Genomic DNA, 23,921 nt, shown 5'->3' with positions numbered 1-23,921 from the left:
AAAGCTAAGGAAGACAACATATGCTTTTCAGAGCTACCATCTGGTGAGCTACAGTAAATCCATGGCTTTGAGAAGTCAGAAGTTTACATGCTAGGAGGGAGCTGAGGAACACAGGGGAGTAGGAACTAGTAGGAAAGCAGCCTCAATTTTCTGTTGGATTGGCACCTTTTGCGATCTTTTGTCTAGGCTGGCACTGAGCACACCAGCTTGGCAACTGCCAGTTGTTGGCAGCTGCAGTTTCTAGGACCAAACAAGGCTCTTCTGGTCTATCTACAGAGAGTATTTTGCAACTCAAATTTCTAATTCTTTCTCGCTCTTGTTTTTTAAAAAAGGAGACAGGTTACTCGTAACTCTCAAGTTCATTCTAGAATGCTTGAAAGACAGATGCTGGAACTGAATCACTCCAACCCCACAGTCATCCCAAAACTACCATCATGCTTGGTCCCAATTTCTATCAAATCTGTCCATTATTGTAAATAGATACATAATAACGTTCCATGTAAAAACACTTTACTTTGAACTGAATACGCTTGGTCACTAAAGGGATAGGTGGCATTTCACCCCTTAGAGCTAGGAGTTAATTAGTCAGTCACAAATAGAAACTGGCAACGGGAAGTATTTTGTTCTCCAAGGAAGTGAAAAAACATTTCTTTTAATTAAGAAGAATGGTCTATCTGTTGGATAAGAAGGAAATGAAGTAAGTTTCTGAGAGCATGATTAAATCTGTCTGAATTACCTGGGGTATTTCAAGATGATGACTGGCTAGAAAAGCTGACATATTCCAGCATGAAAGGGGCACTGTATTGTTTGCATATGAAGAACACGTTATGCAGAAGGAGGGAACACTTGACTACACCACCCTATCAGGACAATGAAATGGAAGAGAACCATAAAAGAGCAAGGAAAAGGGGGAAAAAAAAGAGGTTAAACTTAGCGTAAGAATGTTAAGCGTGTTTTTGTCTTGCAATATCTGTAATAGCCTACTTGGGTTTTTATGAATAAGCAATTTTATTTTCATTTTACAGTAATGTGATTAAGAGTGATTTCAAATTAAGTGATAGCAATGGAAGCATGCACTGATTTTATAAACTGTATGACTGTAATAAATCTCTATGCTTATCTAGCATCTTTCCCATCCAAAAGATGAGAAATTATTTGCAGAGAAGATGCACAGTCCAGTTAGGAAAGCTGGTTTCACAGGAATCAGGATGAAAAGTATTAGCTAGTGACCAGTGGTAATAAGAAATGCTCTCAATTAATGAGTAAAGTACTGAAAGGCACATCTGAAACACAAGGGCTCCAATGCCCTCATCTGAGGCAGTGAAGTCACCTTGTGTGCAGGTCAAAAATGGAACTTGATCTTCACAAGTAACACAAGAACACAAGGTGGCATTTCAATTTAGTCACAGGTGCAGGTTAAACACAGGAGAAGTAACTTCCTAGCCAGCTGAAAATCTCACAGCAGAAAAATGCTCTGTCTCAACAGTGCAGCTGAGAAGATGCAGAGTCAAGTATGCTCTATTTTATTTGCCCATAACCTGGGCAGGAGAAAGGATGTGACAAAGAGGGATGTGAATACTGCAAATGGAAAATGGTTCTTTCAAGGCATAACAGCATACCTGGTAACTGCAGACAGAGAGTAGTAAATCCCCACGCTGTCAGATGTAAGGTCCCTGTCCCAGTCTAAGCCCTCAGCCAGCAAGGGAAGCTTACAGAGGGCATATAAAGAACACAGGAAACAGAAATAATTTCCAGTTTTACCTTCTCTGATTCTATTAACAGCAATAAGGTTTGAGAGCATCTGTGTTTGGGGACAGAGAGGAAGGGGACAGAAGTAGGAGCAGCTACAATTGTCCTCAGGCATTACAAGTGTACAAAGGCAGCATTAGAAACCTTGAAAGAAAAACGTCTAGGTATAAGTATTATTTATGAAAGGACAAGCCTATTAATACCACACTGACACACATCACAGTGATGCATTATCCCAGAAAGCAGCAATTCTTGGGGCTTTTTAAAATTGTTTAAAACCTGAGAATACAAGTAGAAATTTGCAAGAAATAAAAGTGCAGTGGACCCCCCCCCCCCCAATACTTTTCTCTTCTTCTTTCTTTTCTTACAGCTGTAGTGCTATAAAATAACAAGACAATTATTGTTTATCCTGTTTTTTCAAGGTCAATATTATGAAGCAAATTCTTACCAAACCAAAAATTGTAGAGTTTGTCCTAGAATACAGATTAACTTACCACAGTAAGTTAGAACATGGATCAAGTTTGGTTGGAGGGATCTCTGAAGGTCACCTGGTTCAATCCCTTACTCAAAACAAGGCCAAATTAGAGCAGGTCGCTCACAACTTTGTTCAGATGAGTTCTGAATATCACCAGTGATGAAGACCCCTCAGCCTCTCTGGGCACCTGTTTCAGTATCTGACTACTATCACTGTGAATTTTTTCCGCTGATTATCTCATTGGAACTTAGATGGGAACATGTTGCAATTTGTGTCTGTTGCCTCTCAACCTTCTACTGAACACCTCTGAGAAGAATCTGGCTCTGTTTTCTTTGAATATTCCCATTAGATAGCTGAAAGACCACAGTATGAATTCCCATGACGCTCCTCTTCCTAGGCTTGAACATACCCAGTTCTCCCTGCCCCTCCTTGTATGCCGTGTGCTGAAGCACCTAGTCATCTCACCGGCCTGCCTGATGGATTCACTCCATTATCCCAATGTCTTTCTTGTACCTGGAAGCCCCAGACAAGCCATAGTATTCCAGATGCAGCCTCATAAGTACCAAGCAGAGGGAAACAACCACTTCTCTTGACCTGCTAGCTGTGCTTCTGCTAATGCAGCCCAAAATGCATTTGGCTTTCTTCACAGTAACGTGACACTGTTGACTCACGTTCAACTTGTCCTCAGCCACCCCTTGATCCTTCTCTATGAACCAGCCTTCTAACCAGTTGGCCCTTAGCCGGTACAGATGCAGGGGTTTTTCAACCCCAGGTGCAGAGCTTTGCACTTGCCTTTACTGAACTTCATGAGCTTTCTGCCAGCTCATTTCTCCAGCCTGTCAAAGTCACCCTAAATAGGAGCCCTGCCCTCCAGCATATATTCCTCATAACCACTCCCCTCATTTTCCTATCATCCATGAAATTTTTGAAGGTCTGTTGTGTGTCATCATCCACATTATTAAAAAGACATTAAACAGTGCTGATTCCCCTCTGAGCCAGTAATCTCATCACTGAAGGCAATCAGGTTGGTCAGGCATGATCTGCCCTTGTAAATCCATACTGGCTGTTCCCGATCACCTTCTTGTCCTTCAGGTGCTTGGAGATGGCTTTCAGGAGGATCTGCTCCAAAAACTTCTCAGCAGCTGAAGTTATACTGACTGGCCTGCAACTACCTGGATCCTCCTTCTCATCATTCTTGAACATGGGTGTGATGTTTGCCAGCCACGAGGATCTTTCCCTGACAGCCACGAGCTTTTGAAGATGACAGAAAGAGTCCTCGCTATGACATCAGCTGGCTCCCTCAGCAACCTTGTATGTATCTGATCTGATTCCACCAATCGGCATATTTCTAATTTGTTTAAATGGTCTGTAACTTGGTCTTCCACTTCTGTGGGTAATGCTTCACTCCTGCAGACTCTGCCACTATGCTCAGGGATCTGAAAGGAGTCCATATCAGTAAAAAAGGAGGAAAAGAAGCTACTGAATTCCTTACCCTTTTCAGTGATCTTTTAAAAAGGTCTCCTGCCCAACTAAGTTCTCTGTAACTATCATATTATTGCCGAGTCCAGGGTCTGTTAAAGCTTTTGGTACTGTCAGTTATGGAAATGTTTGCACCAAGACTATTGTACCATATACACATAAATTCACTGTCTGTCCATATACTTACCTGGCTTTCAGAGTTTTAGTAGAAATAAAAATCTAGCTATTTGGGGGGCTAAATTTTTACACAGAAGTTAGCCATTAAAGAAGAAAAATAACCTTCAGATTTTATTCCTTTGACTAAATGTGATGCGACACATATGGGTTAGTCAAAATGTTTAATGTTGCATGAAGTTTGATAATGTCAGTTAATCTTCCGATGATTATGTGCTAGATAATTTAACTTTGGGATATACTAACAAAGACACATTTTAAAATGTATTCTAAATAACATTGTATTTTGGTGTTTCAAATAGTATGGTAAAAAGACATCTTTTTTTGTTATATCCGAAAAAAGCAAATTGTGAGGGATTCCTCTAATCTCTCAGGGCTCTTCAAATTTCACAGCTTACTGTTGACATACAAACATCCCCCCCTAGTGCCATATCCAGTCACGTGTCTTTCTAATGCTACCTCAATTCGAATTCCCACAGGAAAGCTGCATGCTTTGTGAATACATGTACTGCAAACAGAGCAATAACACAAAAAGGAAAACAACTCATCAGTGTCTCATATAATTAAATTAATTTCAGCAGGTAATAGGAAAGAAATCAGGTTCTGCAAGACTGCAGAAAAGGGAGAATTCTGAGATGATGTACAGCTGTGAGTAATTTTGCTTTGTTAAGATGCAGTGAAATGAGGACCTTTGACAGAAAAGCTACAGATTCCACTACAAAAGGAAGAAGAAAGCTCTGATAATCACTGTATCTAAAGCAAATTCAAAAGACTATGCCAGTGACCTGTTTTAAGGAAAATCACATTCTATTTTGTGGCCTACTCATCACCACCCAACCTTCAGAGCCAAGTCTGATGCCTTCATTTCTTCCTTTCCCCACTATCATCTTGTGGATGCCTTACTTCTCAGTCACAAGGAATAGACAACTCTTACAAAAGGAGTACTTTTTAACGTAAAGAATTCCATAAAGCTGTTTTTGCTCTAAGTAGAATTAAAGGAAAAATACATTCAATAGAAAACAACTATTAGAAGTTGTTATTTTTTAGAGATGACCAAGGAAATTTAAATGGAAACTTCTTTAAACACAATGTATCTGGCTCTGCTGAGCTAAAACTAACCATTGCTGACTCAACATGCTTGAAATCTTTATCATTTCCTCATGTGGTTAATGACCAACATGGTGGCACAATGAAGACCAGAGTCTCCCGAAGGTATGAAACTAAAGAGCCCACCATACTTCCAATGAAATTTCTCCTGACAGCCAAGGTACTTTCTCAGTACTCAGACACACAGCTTCCTGGAGATATAGTATATGGCGCAGTGTATAAAGATATTTCCATCACACTGAAAAACCCACAGGTACCATAGACTATATGCCTGCAACTAAGTACTCTGCTTTTTTTATTTAAATAATTATTGAATAATATCCTGAGTTTCCCGTATTTGCTTAACTTTCTATGCAATATTATCTGTCATTTTCTTAGAGAAGGATGATATGTTTTAAATATTTCTTTGGTGGCTAGAAGTGTTCTGTTTAACATAATTTCAGGACTCTGGAAAAAGGACTGAAATAATCCCCTTAGATTTAGTATTTTGTTTTTACTTTGATTTTATAAGGCTACACTTGAATTGCTACACTGACATTTAATTTTATATGGACACTCATAGCAGAGACTTTTATCTGGATTCATGCCACCAGCCTGCACTCATCTAATCACCAAGCCACTTTGCTGTGCAGAAATAAGGTTTACAGTACTTTTTATTACTTCCTATTGCATCAAATTCTCTTTGGAATAGCAAAAAATCCAGAAAACTTCTTTCTCTTAAGATCTGGATTACTTGCTTCAAAAGATGACAGACAGTACAATTAACCATGTGATGTAAACTATCAGAAAATCTGACAGTAGAAAGCAGAACACTAAAAGACAAGCCTCCTGCAGGAAGACTCCTGTCCTAGAGATCCAGCTATTTTTCCATTCCAGTGGTACGCTACAAAGATAAATTCTTGATAAATAGCATGATCAACGTTATTCAGCAGACAAGATATAAATAATGGTGATAAATTAAAGCTAAATAAAAAAAAATTTGAAGCATGTAAGCTGTTTGTTACCCAATTTGAAGCTAGAAATCTTGCATTTGCTTTATCAATATAGCTCATTCTTTCCTTGAAAAGTATGCAGTTGCTTGCCATAGCACCTGATTTTGTCAGTCTTGTTATCTTTTTCTGTCTCAACTTTTGTGACATGTATACATAAGAACCTCTTAAAAGAACTGTAGCATATGACTTTGTGATATTTTTCTATTTTTTTCACTGCTGCAGGTAATGACCCCAGAACAGTGTTATTTGGCTTGTTACTCTTGAACTCAGTACTGGATAGTTTGTTAGGTACAGCTAGCAAAAACTCCTTATGGAAAACTGCTTTAATCCCCATGTCTTCCAAGTCTATTTTATTTACTATGAGTCAGTATGACATCCACACTAGGCCCTTAGACTTCTGAGCGGTAAGTACATGTCATAACAGCAACAGCGATGCAGTTCACACTATTACGTTCTGGTTCACTGACTTTATCAACAGGAGAGAGATGATGAAAGCTTAACAGTTCGGAAAATTCAGAGGTTGTGCACTGATTACAATAAGCAAAGCTGATCTTGATGAGAACAGATATAATTCAGAGTATTTCTTCCTGTTTCTAGAAGACAGACATACCTAATACATTTTTTCCACATATTAATTTCTTTTCCAGGAAGACACATTTGCTTTGATGTCTGGAAAAAATAACTGCCTTATACCATTAAGAGAAAAATAAAGTTATGGCTCCTATAATAGCTTCCAATGTAGAATCTAACTTCACAGAACAGCTATTGCTTCATATGTTGCAGTTAATGGTAATTAGGCAAACACTGAAATGCATAGGAAAGAAAACGAGTAGCACTTCCACCCCTGTACTTTTCCTGCTTGTCCTTAGGAGAATCTTTTCATTGTGTTTCTGGCTAGCAGGCATTTTGTAGTTCCAAGAGCAGTCATTACATCTATTCCCTTACACTTTTGATTTATTTTAACAAATATATGAAAACCTCAGCAACTAGCCATCACAGCAATAAATTTTAAAAAATGTTATAAAAAAAAAAATCCTTATTGATTTAGTGGTTTTATTACCACTAAGAAACTATGAGGCCAGAATGGACAATCTTTTAATGTCTTATTAGAAAACTCTTCAAAGCTCCTAACACTTGGCCACCTCAAACCGCAGTCATGTCTTCCCTAGCCAAGTTTTACAAAATGCTCTAAATGAGAGAAATAAAAGTTATTGTTACATTGTTTGGGGAAAGAGAAATCATGCCAGGTCTCACAAAAAACACACCCAAACCACACCCTAAAAATAGTTCGCCCTCTTGTTCATCACAAATTCCACAATAGGTGCAGGTATTGATAAAAACCTATAGCCATACGGATTGCAGCAGAAATATCTTTGACAGATGGATTCTATAACATTTAGGACTTTATTGGCCAGAGAAACCACATCAAACTCCACTCACGGTGGCAACCGGCAAATACAGACTACCCAACGGAAGTCCTGTTCATGCAAGAAAAGACAGTGTGCGTATTTCGGAGGAGAATGCTCACAGGGCAGAAAAGCTTCCTGGCAGTTCTGTTCTTTGGGATCTGAAAATAGAGGGTCATTCAAGGACAGCCCTCCTCTCCCCAACAATTACAAGTATGCCAGTACGACACACTGAAGGTATTGATGGACAACAGCATGATTAACTTCCAATCTTTTTCCAGTTTGTGGGAGGAAGGAAAATACGCAGCCAAGGCCACAAATGCAACGTCTGTGCCAAACCAAGGTCAGAACGCCGACACAATTTAAAGGCGTCAGCAGCATCGCAGCATCATGGGATTCCACTCACCACCACATTTTTCACAGTGTTAATCAGGAATAGAAAAGCCGGATGTTGGTCGATAACTCAGAACTTTAGTCATTAAGTAGTGGCTTTCTGGGCAAAGACACTGCCTGAAACAATTATAATCATTCCTTCGTCAGGAGTCACGGACGCTTTCTACCAAACAGACTTTATCAGCAAAGACTAGAATCCAAAATGGTTTCAGAGCCTTTTAAAGGCAACTGGGGGTCATTAGATCACATACTCTGACTTGTATTATGTAGGCCATAGACATTTACTCCTGGCTACTCTATTGAAATCCCCAAATCTATTTAGCAACTGCTTTTAAAATATAAAAATAAAAAATTGTACCATGGCTGAATGACTTCAAAACATGTTGTCTCTTGGTAAGGTTTTCTACAGTAGTTTATCACTTTGTGCCTTCAACAAATTTATCCTCTTGCTAATTTACTTATCTTTAACCCTCAGCCCTTGGTTCTTTCTGACAGCACAATACACTCAAACTGCACCAAAACTAGTTCTGCAACATCATTACAAGTTTTCAAACACAGATGCAATAATAAAAATACAACAGTTAAAGTATGGTTGGCTAGTATTTTAAAGGAACCAGTTTTGCACTCAACAGCATGTATCAGAGAATATGGCTAATGTTCAATCTTTTTTCTTCTTGAAGGAACAGATAAAACCAATACTATTTAAACTGTCTTGCTTCAGCTTCCTGTTCCTGTGGTTTTTTCCTTGAAAGGCTTGATTGGTAAGTCTTCCCCCTTCTTCCCAGTGCACTACAACATTGATTTACAGTGGTTTGATATAAATTCTTTCCTTCAAGTACAAGTTTCTTCTGCATGTGCACCCTACGCAACCCATTCTCCTACACAGACTTAACCAAATCTCTTGATCTTCTATTTTGTAGATCATGTAATTTGATGTGCAATCTTCTGTGAGATCTCAATTTTAGCTGAATAGATGATAGTCTTACAAAACCCTTATTAAAAGTGAATACTGACCTTGAGGTGAGGCTGAAGGAAGCAGCAAATCCAGGAAGGAGATGCGAAAGAAAAAGAGTTAGAGTTTGTGAAAACAGTGTCCAGAGATAAGGCAGTTCAAGAATACAGGACAAAACAAGCAGATCTAAATCAGGTAATGACACACAGACACACAATCCTTCACAAACACAGAGCTGCATGTTTTATAGACATCTAATTAAAAAAAAAGAAAAGAAAAGAAAAAAAAGGACATTTATATTAGATTACACCATTTCACTTAGAGGCAACTTTCTGTAGAGAAAATAGTCTCTAACACATAACAGTTCTTGGGAAAGGGGAATAAGCCAACTTTAGAAAACTCTGAATTTGTGTCACAGCACTAGCAAGTATCCTCCTTCCAAAATTCTAACAAACATTTTGAAAATGTGGAGTTTGACTATTGAGATGAACCCTAATGTGTTCCTTTATGTCATCTTCTAGGGGCTTATTTTCTCTCCATTAGCAAGACACACATTGTTTTTTCCACTTTTCCTGTAGACGACCCAAACTTGTCAAAAGGGAATAGAAGGGAGAAAAACCCCAACCATGGACTAAAGTCTTCAAGGCCTGAAGACTCGTCAAAGCTACAAGTTAATCTTTCTTAATTTTGACATTGAAGTCACCCTTCCAAAGACAAACAAAAAAAGCATCTGCCTCTTCTTCCTGCAGCGTTGCTGTCTTAATTCTCCCATATAAGGTGCAATCTAAAAACAATAATGACCAAACAGGCGTATCTTCGACAGTTCTCTCCAACATTGTTCAACAGCAGGATTGACCAAGACAAAAATGCTGGAGTTCCCTGTATAATATGAGGTCCCATAGGTTCATTATTGCTTTTTTTTTTTCAAATATCTCCAATATCTTTTCATAGGCATCTGCTGTCAATTTCACTGATAACAGGAATGTAAGTTAACAAGGAGCCACAAATACAGATCTTTTTAATCTAATTTTAAATTCTGTTCTTTTTCAGTCAATAGAAGAGAGGAAAAGTAAATGTCCTGCTGTCCAAAGTGGCAATTTGGCTTCTACAATGTATGTTGTACTTCTCCCATGGCAAAATTTCACTCTAAAAAGGCAGGATATGGTCTGGAGAAAAATATTTCTATATTGGTATATATTTGGTTGTATATATGGGTATACTCTTGGTATATGGAACCATGTAAATGAAACTTCAAGTCCTTATTTCTGGCATAAATTTTACAAAAAACAATGCAGGATATTAAATTGTACAAGCAGCAGTTTCAGAGCAAGGTACAGCTGAGAAGTGTATTTGTTGGTCTGTAATAGATAAACTAGTGTAAAGATACTTTTCTTTGGCTTTTAAACTAACATTCTTCAAATCAAGTTCTTCAAGGACAGCTGTTGTAAAGGTTGTGTTATTTGGGGATTTTGGGAAAGATGAGACTTGCAAAATGCCAAATACCACATCTCGGTGTTTGATCTTGAAGTAAGTTATAATGTTCCAAAAGCCTCAGTTAATTCATATAGTCATTCAATTCTGACTGAAATCCAAGAGTACACTCTCTAAGCTGAGCTGTAGAACTATGACTAGTCAAACAAATTTAACAAAAGGGAACAAAAAAGTGAAAATAAACGCTTGGTTAGATATGGGAATAAATAAGGTAAGGGAAAAAAAGCTTGTCTTTTTTTATGACTGTTATTGACTCCAGATTATGAAAGTTTAAGGCTTCTCATTTTGCGTTTCAGGGACCCTTTGCAGTTCCTGGTGCCATTATTACGATATTGTGATATTGTTTCTTCAATTTAACAGTGAATAAAAGTACAGGCTAGAATTCAGGAGAGCCCTGTAGAATCTGAATGAACCATACTGTTCTTTCAACTGCTATTACAGGTAGCATCTTTTGCTGGCACAAGATGAAGGCAAAACAGTACCTGAAATGCTATGCTGAGGTCACTTGCATTTTTCTGTACACTACAGAAGTATTATTTAGCCAGCTGCACAGGATGTGAATGGAGAATAATTATGGCTACATCTTCATTTTGTTATGGAATAAATTCTTTCTTCCAAAGAAAAATACATTTTGTGTAATTGCTAGCCCCCTTTTTTCCATGTTTTTTTATAGGGGTTCAAAATATTTTTTAAAAACGTGGGGTTTTAGAATAACCATACTATTTATCCAAACAAAAATGAGGAAGATGTCTGAAAGCACATTAAAATTAGAAAAAAATCTGGAACTATGCTATCACTCAAACTAAAAATGAGGCAGACACCTGGAATTGCCTGCTATTAGGAAGTCAGTGTAGATCTGCTACAGACTGGAGGTGAAGCCTCAGTACATGGGGCTACATCAGTGAAATTGAGCAGAGGAGCGCAGCAAGCATCTGCCCCAGGAAGCAACCCCAAGCAAGCAGGATCAGATACATACCGAGACATGCTCATTACAGAGCAAAATAATAATTTTTAGTTTGCACTATTTCCCTTCGAGCAAGAACACACACTTGCAGCATTCCTTACAAGATCCAGCAGCAGTGCTTCTGCCCAGCCCCGTTAACCGTGTACTCCGATGCAACAGTCACACAGGGAGACAATGTAATTGTAACACCAAATGCTTGTCTTGGAGAAATCCATTATCTTTTAAAATGCCATCTCATTAATTTTAAAAATATAGCCAACTTAAATCTGATTGTTGGTGGGATGTAAACATTTTAGTATTTTAATTAAGAAATATAGATATATATTTTAAAAGCTGTTGATTATTCCAGCGATAATTTTTTCCTTGTGCTTGTATATTACAGGGAGTGGAGTGAGTCTGCTACATTAGTCTCAGATGTACTTAGGAAGAAGTTTATGTAATGATTTCTAGTCAACCTTTGAATTCCACTTGTTTGACAGTGAGTGATTGTGTATATTTACTACTTTGTCGTTCCTTCGAAGTAGTCTGACAGATTAACACGCACTTGATCTTCCTTGTGTCAGTCAAAGAAGAAAGGCTATTTATGTTTACCACTTTTGACACATTTCTTGGTAAAAGGAATGATGGCTGGTCTCTTCCTTTCATTTTAGTTGATGTTTAGAGGGATGGAGAAGAGACGGAGAGACAGAGAGAGGGAAGGTTTGTGCGTGCATCCATGAACACATGCACGCACCAGTCTAAGAGCACGAACATGACCACAGATGGCCATGGAGCATTACTGTTGCTATTTCACTGGCTTACTGGCAATTACTGGATTTTCCTTTTGTTCTTACTGTACTCCAAGACAATGTAAGGATCTGCCACTTTTATTTTTATGGTATCAGTTGTATGAAAGGGTTTTTTTGGTGGTGACTGAAACAAAGCTACAGGATAGCTTTTGAAGAGATATAGTCAAGGCAGGTAACAATGAAACCCTGATATGCAGACTAGGCTCATTATTTCCATAATTTTCTTTCTCCTCTGATTTTATAATTATTTTAATTATATCATAGCTCTTACACTCTTACCGATCTAGCAGTTGGATTAGGAGGTATTTGCTAAATACAACCCATCATTGCTACAATGCAGACAGACTATAAATCATCAGATGACAACTCCTATAGTAATTACAGAGAACAGACTTAGGCATGAGAGGGAATGCTTGATAACCACCTTGACTTAATGACAAAAACAAACAGGACTTTAACGCTACAGGAAATTTCGCAGGAAAAGAAGCCTTCAAAAAAGTTCACAGTCAGTGCTTCTCAATACTCATAAGTATTTCTCTAGTGTAAAGTCCTTCTTGGAGGATCCCAGATCAGATCATTGGTCTTGGAATAGTAGATAAACCAATGTTTTCAGCCCATTGCTGAATTTAACAAAGGAGACTGTCCGTACTCAGGTCCATAGAGATGAATGACTCTGTTTAATAGTGTCAGTACTGCCTGCTTGAACATGGAAATAATACTCGGGCAAGTACCCAGGCTTAGGTGGTTCAACGATGGTGTAACACAGCAAGCTCATTTAGCCAAAGCCTGCACCAGCCCTGACCTCTCACCGTGTCAAAGGCTGGACTAATTGGGGTTCTTTGACCATGTTTTTTAAAGCAGCTGTTTCTGCAATATCACAAAGTTTCAGTTTCTCCCAAAACAGGAAAAGGGAGAGAATGGGAAATAAAGGACAGCTAAATAAAGAACAAATGGAAAAAGGATATCCCATTATATGAAAGAGGTGAGGATGGATTGAGGAGTCACCGTAAAATCACTATGATGGCTTTTTTATCTGGTGATCTCTACAGATGGATTTGCAATTACTGGCAGTCTCTCTCTCTCTCTCCTTAGATGTGGGTTTCAAAAGCGATTAGTAAGTTTGAGTGTTGGTCTTAAGGCACTTTAACAAAGGTTGACTTTCAGAGGGAAGACACTTGCCTTCTAAAAATCGTCATACTTTCAAATGTCTGAATTTAAATATATGTAAGTAAAGGTGCCTGCATCTTATATTCTTATCTCTTTAGAACAGTTATGTTGATATAAAATGTATTATTTTTTTCCCCCTGTGAAACCCGATGTGGGACTTCAGGCCTAACATTCATTTTGTATGAAGATAAAGCAAGACTGAGAAGACAGACATTACTTCTTCATTTCCTAGCTTGGAAATGATGAAAATCTTAACGTTCAATAGATCTGTGTGCTCAGAGGTGGAGCTGGAGTAACTATGGGCCTGACCACTTCTTTCCATTACAAGACCTTGTTCTCAGTTGCTTGCCAAATATTAAAAAATTGTGCTGATACTTTCCATGACAGGTGTCAGCCTCACCCATGATTTTTTTGGGACAATTTAAGCTACGTCCTTCACACACCAAGGGCAGCATTCTTGTGGAAAGAATTTGTTCATATGGTTAAAGACTGTATCACTTTACTGGGATACACAGGCTCACATAAGAGGTGAATTAAAATTACGTGGCAATCTTCATTTTGGAAAGTCCTAAATTTTGAGTTATTAACCTTAGAATCTTAACAGTCATTTAAGCTAGGGATTTTTGAGGGAAGTGGATGAGAAGTAACAAAAAATTCTGCCGTGTAATAATACCATGCAACCATGAGATAAACATTTGATTTGCTTTTATGATTTATGGTACCAAAATGGATTAAAGTGTTTTAAAGTGATATTTAATTATTTCAGTTTTTCCTATGCCTGAATCAGAGTTCAATTTATTTTTGGAGGACTTTAATGAGCTATGATAATACAGAATTATAGTCACACCATCTCTCAAGGTTAACTTTAATGGTGCTGATTATGAGTTTATATGTTGTTCTTTAATTGGACAACATCCCTTTTACTTTAAATTACTTATACACCCTGATGTCGTTCTTGTTTAGGAATTCTCTAACAAAAAAAAAATACTTAAAAATTCACAGAAACAAGCAACCTGAAAACCAAAGACAATTATTATAAGATACAAGTAGTAGTTTGAAAATACTTATTTCAACTTCAAACTGTTGTCTTAAGCTTAGGGCGTAATTTACTAGTATAGTTTCTTTTACACTATTCTAGGAAATCATGAAGCTGATGGAACATGCAGTTAATATCTCTCTCCATCTATCTTTTTCAGACCACTACACAAACATATCACCATCTTGTAGACATACAGAGTAAGATTACTTCCTTCTACTGTCCACATTTTTCAATGCTCCTTCTAGATCACCCTATGTTTTTTAATCTTTTTTTTTTATTTACTGTTGAGAAGAAATATTTAAGAAGTATCTTTTGGTTGCTACACATCAAAAGTTTGAAGGTTTCTTCTTGAACAGGGCATCCTTAAACTCTTTTTAGAAAAACTCCCCCAAATCTCTCTCTCAAAATAGCCATCATTTCCAGCTGTCCTTAACAGGGTTGCTGGTATTCCAAAGCCAGGCACTGTCTTACTGGTTCCCAAATGAAAGTCAAGTTTTCTTCAGGAAAAAAAAGTAGTGGTGCCCTATGTCCTTACAAGGACTACCTATCATATATAGTGAGCATTGCCATTTTAAAATCAATGTCAAGTCTGTGTCTGGAACCAGGACTTTCCTATATGTTCACCCAGTGCTTACTTCTGAAGCAACACATACACACGTATTTACCGCCACCTCTCAAGTACATACAGAGTCAGGTCTTATTTGCAGAATAAATGCACACAAATATCTCTGTGTGTCAACTACCCTGAAGGCTGTTACGGCCATGTTCCAGATGATTAGCATAATTTTTCTTTCTTTTATCTTCTTTTTTTTTTTAATTACAGGATAATAATCACAATAAAACTCAAGAATAAGGCAATACTGACCTCTATCAATGACACATTTTAGAACACTTGAGTTTTAGCTGTTTCAGGCAGAATTGATAGCAGAGATTAGAACCAAAGGTAAAACACAGCAAGAGAATTAGAATAAAAAGCAGCAGCTTCCATCGAGTTTAAATCGGGGAGAACAGCAGCAAACCTCCTTTGGACTGTGGTCATAACCACTGTGACATGAGTTGAACGCAGAGACTGTTAGAGCTTGTACTTGACATAACTAGTTCCTGTTTGACCTAAGAAAAAAAAGCGTAATTGCAGCAGACCCAAACAGCAGCAGCAGTAGCAGCCGGGCAGCCAGCAGTGACATTCCACCCCGTAGGAAACAGAAGCCTTATAGAGCACTCACTTTCCCAGGAAGTCCCACACAAACCCCCCTACGTGTTGCGGTGCAGGGACCGACACCTGGTAGGGAGGGTGCAATTTGCGGGAGGTGTGCTTTCTGAGAAAAGGCATAGTCAAAAAAACCCCCGCACGTACAAAACAAAACAACTCGTGGAACCAGGACGTGACAGTATAAATGGAAAGAAAAAACGAGGAAAGAAACAAAACACAAAATGGAAAGTTACAGAGAGACAGGAGATTGTGGAATGGCAATACAAAAAGCAAACAGTTAGTTATAAAGAAAGTGTATAACCAGACAGCTACAAAACCCTCTACACCACCACAGTCCAGGGACAGAAACAAAACATAGGGCTGTTCACCCACAGAAGAAATGCGGACTTATGGCCCACCTTCCCATAAGAAAAAACAAAATCCTGCCCACAGATAATATAAATTAATGAGTTTGTGCTTTCAATCTCATGTAGGCTCTAGAGTATTTTTCAAACTTTTCAGTAGCATGAACCATATTTAATACATTATTTTTGGATATCTTTCCTCCCATTCAGAGCTGAAAAACAACGTCCCCCACCCAGTAATCATTGTAACAGTTACTGAAGAGTGGAAGCATTTCCCTCTATATTTAATTTGAACTAAAGGCAGCTTTGCCACCGTTGAAAAGGCTTAAGAGAACAGTTTTCTGCTTTTCATTTCATCCTGCTCTCTTCCTATCTTTTCTCCTTCTCTGTTCCCCTATACACACCTCCCTAATAGGCAATTCATGTCTTCTCTTCTATGGATGAAACCACATTACTATTTCTCTTCTCCTGACGAGGTATGGTCTATTTGTCACATGTAACTAGCATAAGGAAAAACTCCAGGGAGAGGCGCTCTCTTTTGAAAAATCCCATTTTTGTTAGTACAGTTATTCTCTGAATGTGCCTTATTTCTTCTCATCTTGCTCTACCCTGAATAATGACACTTCCTGATAGGCACGGCAATATTCACTTTTTTGCTTGCTGACAAATGCTTCTGCAAGCACTAGGGTGGTTCTTTGCACAGCAGAGTTTAAACAGCTGTAGAAGCGTTAGAAGGCAAGATGATCTCTAGCTCACTCTGCATAGACTACACTTTAGGAGGGACTTTTACAAGGCAAAATTATCTATTCTCTTCAGGAAACCAAGACTCTAGCTCTAAAACATTCATGTAACATGCCCAGATATATCAGTACAACCAGGAAAGAATACTTTATAAACAAGCACATTAGATAAAACCATGACCAACCTATACACGTAACACACATGTTAAAATCTCTGCTTCATGTAAAAACTCGCAAGGAGAAAGCAAGCTTCCAGAGAATAGGGACTTGGGGGAGCAGTTGAAAACAACTAAGGCCAAATAGAAATTTCAACAATTATTCAGAAAAAGAGAAATTACTAGTCAAAACCTCACTACAAAGTATCTGAAACCTTGTATCTTTTTCTCCAGTGCTGTGATTATATTACAGTTTCACCTGAAAAATCATTTCTGGTGTTGATACTTTGCTAATGCATCACACTAACAGTATGCACCTTAGGTCTGTAGATCTTGAAGACCTTTTCCAGTTCCCTTACAGTGATTAGAGAACATGAATATTCTTAGATGTTTTTTTCCCCCCTTGATATACATGGCTGCTGGCAATCACATGAGAACAAAAGTATTCTTTGTCATAGCTGAAATACCTATTCTAATTACTAGAACTAAAAGAAGACATATTCTATGTTATCTCACTACTGGTAGAAAAGATGACAAGTTAAAAAGAGGACAAGTTATTTTTTTTAGAAGAGTGAAGATCAGGTGGTAAGAACGAATGGATAACACTGAATAGTCAAAGTATTCACCAAATTGTTATGGAATGATGTCCAGTCATTTGGGGGTTTTATGCTTTCATTGATACAGTAAGAGTTTGATCTGTGACTGAAACAGCAAGAAACTACCACTGTAACAAGAAAAACAATAATTCCTTTGCAGATTCTGGAACTGCATTTTTTCAAAGAAAAAGTTCCTTTCTAAGTCATTGAAGATTGGGTGCCAATGCTTTTACTGTAAAAGAGAAGGAGGCCCACCCATCTTCATTTCTCTTCCTTATTATTTTTGCTTTGTAGACTATAAACTCTTTTGATTATAGGCCACTGATATGTGTTTATTTAGTTTTTGATACTTCAAGCCCCAATCTTGATTAGAATTTCTGAATGCTGATGTAATAAAAAAACCAGACTTGCATTAAAAGCGTGCATAATAAAATTCTCTTCCTGCCATTCCAATCTCCTCTAGGAATCAGGTTGAGGAATGATGAATATTTCTGACTTGCTTTTCGTGAACACTAATTACTTCTGCACCGAGAAAAAAATTGAGGCACTATAAACATATTTCTTCCCCATACCTTAGTTCTAATAGAAGTTTGTTGCTTATACCCTGATCCCTAGTCAACTTGCATGCCCTAAGATGAAGACATGGTGAACTTCACACCGAAGATGGGCACCTCTAAGGGACTGGCAAAAATCACACAGACAAATATGACTTGTAACTGCTATTTAGCTTTTTCATGTCTATACTAAATGCACCTACTCTACCAACCTATTGCCTGAATGGTCTGCTGAATACATCATGTATCATTGGGCTGAAAGTTGTATCACTTAGAAAAAAGGGAAGACAGTTAAAAAGGATATATCCTCACTTTCGGGTGTTCAAGCTTACACCATAGGTATAGAGAATTTTGGTTAAATAAAACAGCAACTTAAAGAAAACTAACAGGATGCTGCTTATGATCACAAAGAGAGAAGAAACCCAGGTGACAAGCTGAACTGTTTCAGAACTCTGTCACTTTCAAGGAAACAAGAATGAACTACTTAGAAAAGAGTTTTTCAAATCATTCAGAGGGACCCATAGTTTGACTATTATCAAGCCAATGAACAATAACCATTGCCATCATGCAGAATCTGAATTGTCCTCTACTCAGTTCCCCTAATCTTCCTGACACTAAATGCAGAGCAATTACATAGTTACAGGATAGAAATTAGAAAGACTATTCTGGCACAAGGCAAATGGGAATAATCAAATTTCCATTTTGCTGTTCCAAGTCAGTGATCTTCACTGTGAATAGTAAAGTAAACAAAAAACCCAAAACAGGTATTACTGCCTAGAAACTTCCTCCTGGCCCACTGTAAGGTGAGAAAATGACAGAATACAGAATCTGTTTTGGGTCTTTCCCAAGATCTACTATTTGTAATTGTGACACAAAATTCATGGAATCATAATAAATTACGATTTTTGTTTGGGACATTAAAGTCTAGAAAAAAAAAATCTGAGCACCCTGGCTCCAGCAGAAAGACGGAAAATGCTGAAAAGTGCCGAATCACATTTTGTTTGGACAGAAGTAAATCTATTCATTCGGTTTCAAATGAGCTGAAGTTCACCAGCGTCCCTACCAGTACAAAGAGTTTCAATGCCACTTATCAGAAGAACCTGAGTAATTAGTACACAAGCTCTGAACAGTCATTTTTCTTATTTGTTTTTTGGAGAACCATGCCGGAGGAATTTATTAAATCAAAAGAACAAACTGTTCTCCAAACACACCACAGTGTCAGAAACTTTTCCTACCATCTCCCTTCCCTTACAGCTCTAACTACTATAGTTCTAGCTATATCAGCCCTGTTTTTGAGCAGCCGGGTAATGAAAGCACACAGTAAGAGACCTTTTTGCTTACAATCTACCAAAATAAAGGACTGAAGGCAGAAAAACTCTAAACAGCTTCTCCCAAAATAGGCACTCTAAGGTTTTCAAGACAAGAAAAATGGACTGTTATCTCTAACTTTAATCAGCTCTTTTCCTCCTCTAGTAACTTTATACCATTCTCACCTCTCCAGTTCTGCTATCTTCTTATCCTTATCATTCTTCTCATTTTCCATCTCTTTCAAGATTTCCAGAAGACGATCTACTTCAGCTTGAGCCTTGCTAGATTCTTCCCGATACCGTGTTACCTCCCTTTCCAGCTGCTGCATACGATCACTCAGCTCTGGGCTGGCCCTAGCCTCCAGCGTTGCCTCATGAGCCTGTAAGAAAAAGGTTCAAGAAAAAACACACCTCATTCACACATATGTATTTTACAGATACTATGACAACTGCAAAATGCTATCTAGATGTCTCTATAAAAATGGCAAGAAATAAATATACAGTGCATATGCTACTTCTAAGTATGGGGAAATACTTTATAGGAGAAGAAAAATTCAGAAACAATATATATTTTTTTTAATTCAGTGTAAAAAATTTAAGTGATTTTTTTGATCTGAAACAGAATTGACATAAGAAAGAAGTAAAAGTATGAAAAAGGTTACATTTCTTTGAAAGGAAAGAAAAAGAAATGCAAGTGTAAGTGGGTATAAGAATTCCTAAAATACACTTCTAAAACAGTGATATGACTGTAGAATTAGTTATCTGAGGTATTTTTAACATAGATAATCTAGAAAACCAAATCACAGGTTAATAGCCTTCAATAACTACATCCCTATGCAAAGCGTCAGATAGATTTGCACAGGTTGTGCTGATGTACTAAAGTCCTTGCTAGTTATCTGAGCTGTATAGACTACGATAGACTAGGACTACTATGAGTATGGCTACCTACTGAAAATATCTTCGCCTAGTTATTGAGGAAATACTTTTTTTTTTTTAAATCAGGCTATGAGGACAAAAAGCATCAGACGACTGAGGATAAAATGACCCCAATGAAGAGCTTTTTTTTTTTTTTTTAAACGGCTTGGTTTGTTATAAAAATCACTGATTTATTAGTAAAATAAATTCACCAGTTCCCAATCATATTAGAGACAAAGAAAAGGCAGTATTTATGCTGGAGTTTAAACCAGCAGACTAAGGACTATCTTTTCATTCTCCCCCTGCCCCTCTGCTCTTGGATCCTGAACTGCTATTTGATATCAATTAAAGCTACTTCATAACTGCTCAAATTTGCTTCAGTGAACAGCAGGTTTGGTGGAGCTATTCTGCTGAGCAAGATTGCCTGCAAACTCAAGGCCTTTCTCTTCTCTGAAACAAACCTACAACAGAAAATAAGACTACAGACCCTTTTCCCCACTGTGTGCAGCTGTGGAAAGTTGTTTTATAAGCTGTCGATGTTCTGTTCCAAAGCACAATTAAGTCTAAATCCAATAGTATAGGACTCTGTTGCTTTTAAAGGTAGTAGGACAGAACTGCAGAAGCATAAACCTCAGGATTAGAAGCTGCTGCTTCTAAAGAACCAAATAACAGCAAAAATACACTTGGCTAAACCTGTTTAGTTATTCAGTAAAATAAGACCAGAGGAAAATATTCGTTCATTGACCCCAACATTTTTGCCTTGAAGTCTCTTGTTTTTAATTAGCTCCGTTAAAGCCAAGGCCACATTCTAGTGAAATCCAGGAGAATCTCAAAGTAGAATATTCTAGGACTGAAGAAGGCCTTGATGCCTGTCTTTACTGGGACTATGACCTTGGGATGGATCTGGGTTGTCCAAATACTGGAACACTTCATATTCCAGGGCCTTGGCCCTCCAGCAGCCTGCCTAAGGGTTGATGCTAAACTGTTTCCTTTCTTTTTTTTTTTTTTTTTTTTTTAAGCAGGAATTCCAGAAAGCTGGACAACCTGCACAGTATTTTATCCTAGAACAAAATGCCTGGCAATCCCCACATCTCCCAGGCAGCTCTCAGCAGAAGTGCCCAACAACCATAGATCCTGGAAGAATGGAACCCTTTCCAGAGGCAATGCATTTAGGAAGACTTAAAAGACTCCCCACTTCTGAGACTTTCAAGTCAAACCCTGCTGCTCCTCTGCCACTGAGCCCTAAGTCTGAAAATCCCGCTTTGAGCTTCTGGTTGACACCCAGCTCCAGGTGCATCCCTGGTGAGCCTACAAGCTTTGAGAAGCCTTTTGGAGTTGGGGCTGTCTATGCTTCCAGATTCCTTACTGCCCCGTAAGTACTTCAAATTACAAACCCTTGGGAAGGACTCTCTAAGGCAAGTGGAAGTCTAAACAATGTGTTGCCAAGATGATGCAGACTCCAGGAGGACATTGCAGCAATGAGACCGATAAGTGTGTCGGTTCCATGAACAGCCACAGGCATCAGGGAACATACTCGGCTTTGGAAGGACAGTGTTGGTGGGTGTTCCTGAAATGCCTTATTGGGATTTCCAGCCTGTGGGAAACCTGAAATATTTGATTTCGTTTCCTTTTCCACTATGCTGAAATTTCAAACAAAAACTCCATCCTTTCCTCCCAAATACTGTTTTGCAGGAACTGGGAATACCGTTTTGGGGGGCATCCATAAATCTACCGGGGGGCATCTATATTCTCCTAAGAGACATTATGTATAGAGTTAAGTCTGGTTTTCACCAGAGGCAGAGCCTGAATTCTTCTGTACTGGATTTAGGTATGTTTCCAACATCTCAAATTGTTTGTTTTAACAAATACTCCTCCAGGCTCTTTAAAGCCATCCAAAATACATAATCAGATAATCAAGAAACTTCTTTCGAAAAAAAGCAAAGCTAGGCTGCTAGCCTGGATTACTAAACTCTCTAATTCAAAATAAGTTATAAGACCTAATGCAATTCTACTGTCAGGACAGTCCTGATTTATATTACTCTGTGCTAATAAAAGCATCTCCACAACAACCCAAGAGACACTACTGAGAAGAGGAAATCAATTTTCTTTTTTAGAAAATTAGCCAACAAGTCAGTATGTCTGGTTCTTATAGAAGGAAAGGGCTATTTACACGACATAAATTATTAGTTAAGACACGTAACACATGTTATTTGTATATAATGCACATAAGTATGGATACTTTCACCTAACACAAAGAGAACGTTATGTGATATGGTGTAAACTGGAGACCACTTCCTGAGTTGTGAATTACTGACTGAGTGACTTTGGTCCATTTTGTGGGTTATGTACAAAATACGTGTTACATGAACATATCTAAAATCCTACTGGATTCATTTATTGTATAGGAGAGAAAACCAATGCATTTAGAGGTTTCCCACAAACTCACATCAAGATCTGGAACAGATGAAATTGGCTACCTTCCCAATGCAACATTGTGCAAAATAATTCAGCAGTATTTTTTTTCTAACCAAAAAGAAAGTTAAATACAAATAATGAATTCCTATATTCACAGTAAAAAAGCCCACATACAGCTTCCCCCATCCAAAGGTGTACAAAAATTCCAAAATAAGGCAGTAATTCCATTTTTCAAACAGAATGGACATATAGAGTGACAAATGCAATAAAACAGTTTCTGCTGTATTAAGAGACTATAAGTGCATTTCGATAGGTTCAACTCAGCTCTGCCCAAGACAGCATTCCTAAATCTGCAACCTCTTAATATAGTTACAAACAAATATGAAAATGTATATAAATATGATAAAAAATTCAAATAAATTGAAAAAGCAGCTTGCTTAGGGTGAAGGGAACATTGCGCTTTCTCCTCTGACAAATGAGAAATAAGGTATGTCTACACAGGCCATTGAATTTACCTGATTACAGGCTGTTTTAAACCTCTTAATTGTAACTACTGAGCCTGTTATTAGCTCTCCATGTCTGTTCCAGTGTGGAGTCAAACAGGTGAATTTAAGCTACTTCAAATACAATCGAACTTGCATGTTTGATTCTGCATTGATGTGCATAAGAAACACAGTCACACTAGCTAGAAAGCAGCACCTTCTTAAGCTACGTTTCTACTAGCAAAGCTCATCTGATCAGCATTGATCTTTGCCAGTGTGAATTTAATTTAAAATTCTAAGTGGTTCAGGGCTTAGAATAGTTTAAGCTTACTACTCAGTTTAAGCTTACTACTCCGGATATGCTCTCAAAGTTCTTAAGAAGGACTATAAACTAGAAGGTGGTTTAACAGCTTTCTGCTTTTCTGCTCTTAGCCATCATTTCCCACCTGGAATGTGGTAAGTGATGGGGTGAGTGCTTCATGTACCTAAAGAATAAAAGAAAGAGTGATTGTTCCTCAAATAAATGTACTATAACTTCTATTGCTTCCACAGAAAAACAGCTGACAAAGCCAACTTCTACAACTAAAACAAAGATGACCAATGTTTCACAGAAATAATGACTATTTACAGATGGAGAAGAGAGGAAGACAAAACACATTAAAAAGAATTTTCTAAGTTGATATTTCTCAAGCCAAAAAACTCTTCACTAAGAGGAAAGGTAATCTTACACAGCTTAAAGTGTGCCAGAGGCAGGGAAGAAAACAATAGCACAGATCTAATTTAAAAGTTCTAAAATGTAAATAAAAATTCCAAATAACATGGCTAAGATTCCAAATCAATATTCCTAAAAGATCAACTAAATCAAACAGCAAATAATTCACAGCAAACACTTTCTACTTTTACCTATGAATTGAGACAGTAAATTCAGTTTAACATTTCACATACAAATGTTGCCAAGAACTTTTGGCCACGAAGCAGAAGTTCCCAAGAATCTGAAATCCTATTTTAATCCACCCTCCTACCTCCA

General features: G+C 37.8%; 1 protein-coding gene across 3 annotated transcripts in view; it reads right to left on the bottom strand.

The window, feature by feature from the left end:
- Positions 1-23,921, bottom strand: part of ERC1 (ELKS/RAB6-interacting/CAST family member 1) — a 296,882-nt gene that overhangs the window by 153,238 nt on the left and 119,723 nt on the right. For 2 of the 3 annotated variants that reach the window (XM_075706947.1, XM_075706956.1), the window contains one exon: positions 19,269-19,462. In XM_075706947.1, coding sequence (XP_075563062.1) covers positions 19,269-19,462 — 194 coding nt within the window. Of the gene's footprint in view, positions 1-8,789; positions 8,802-19,268; positions 19,463-23,921 lie in introns of all 3 variants that reach the window. The other variant, XM_075706964.1, reaches the window with a different exon arrangement.

The sequence above is a fragment of the Pelecanus crispus genome, chromosome 1, assembly GCF_030463565.1.
Source record: "Pelecanus crispus isolate bPelCri1 chromosome 1, bPelCri1.pri, whole genome shotgun sequence".
NCBI lineage: Eukaryota > Metazoa > Chordata > Aves > Pelecaniformes > Pelecanidae > Pelecanus > Pelecanus crispus.
Note: the sequence above shows the minus strand (reverse complement) of the source record. Positions and strands in the feature narration are given on the sequence as shown.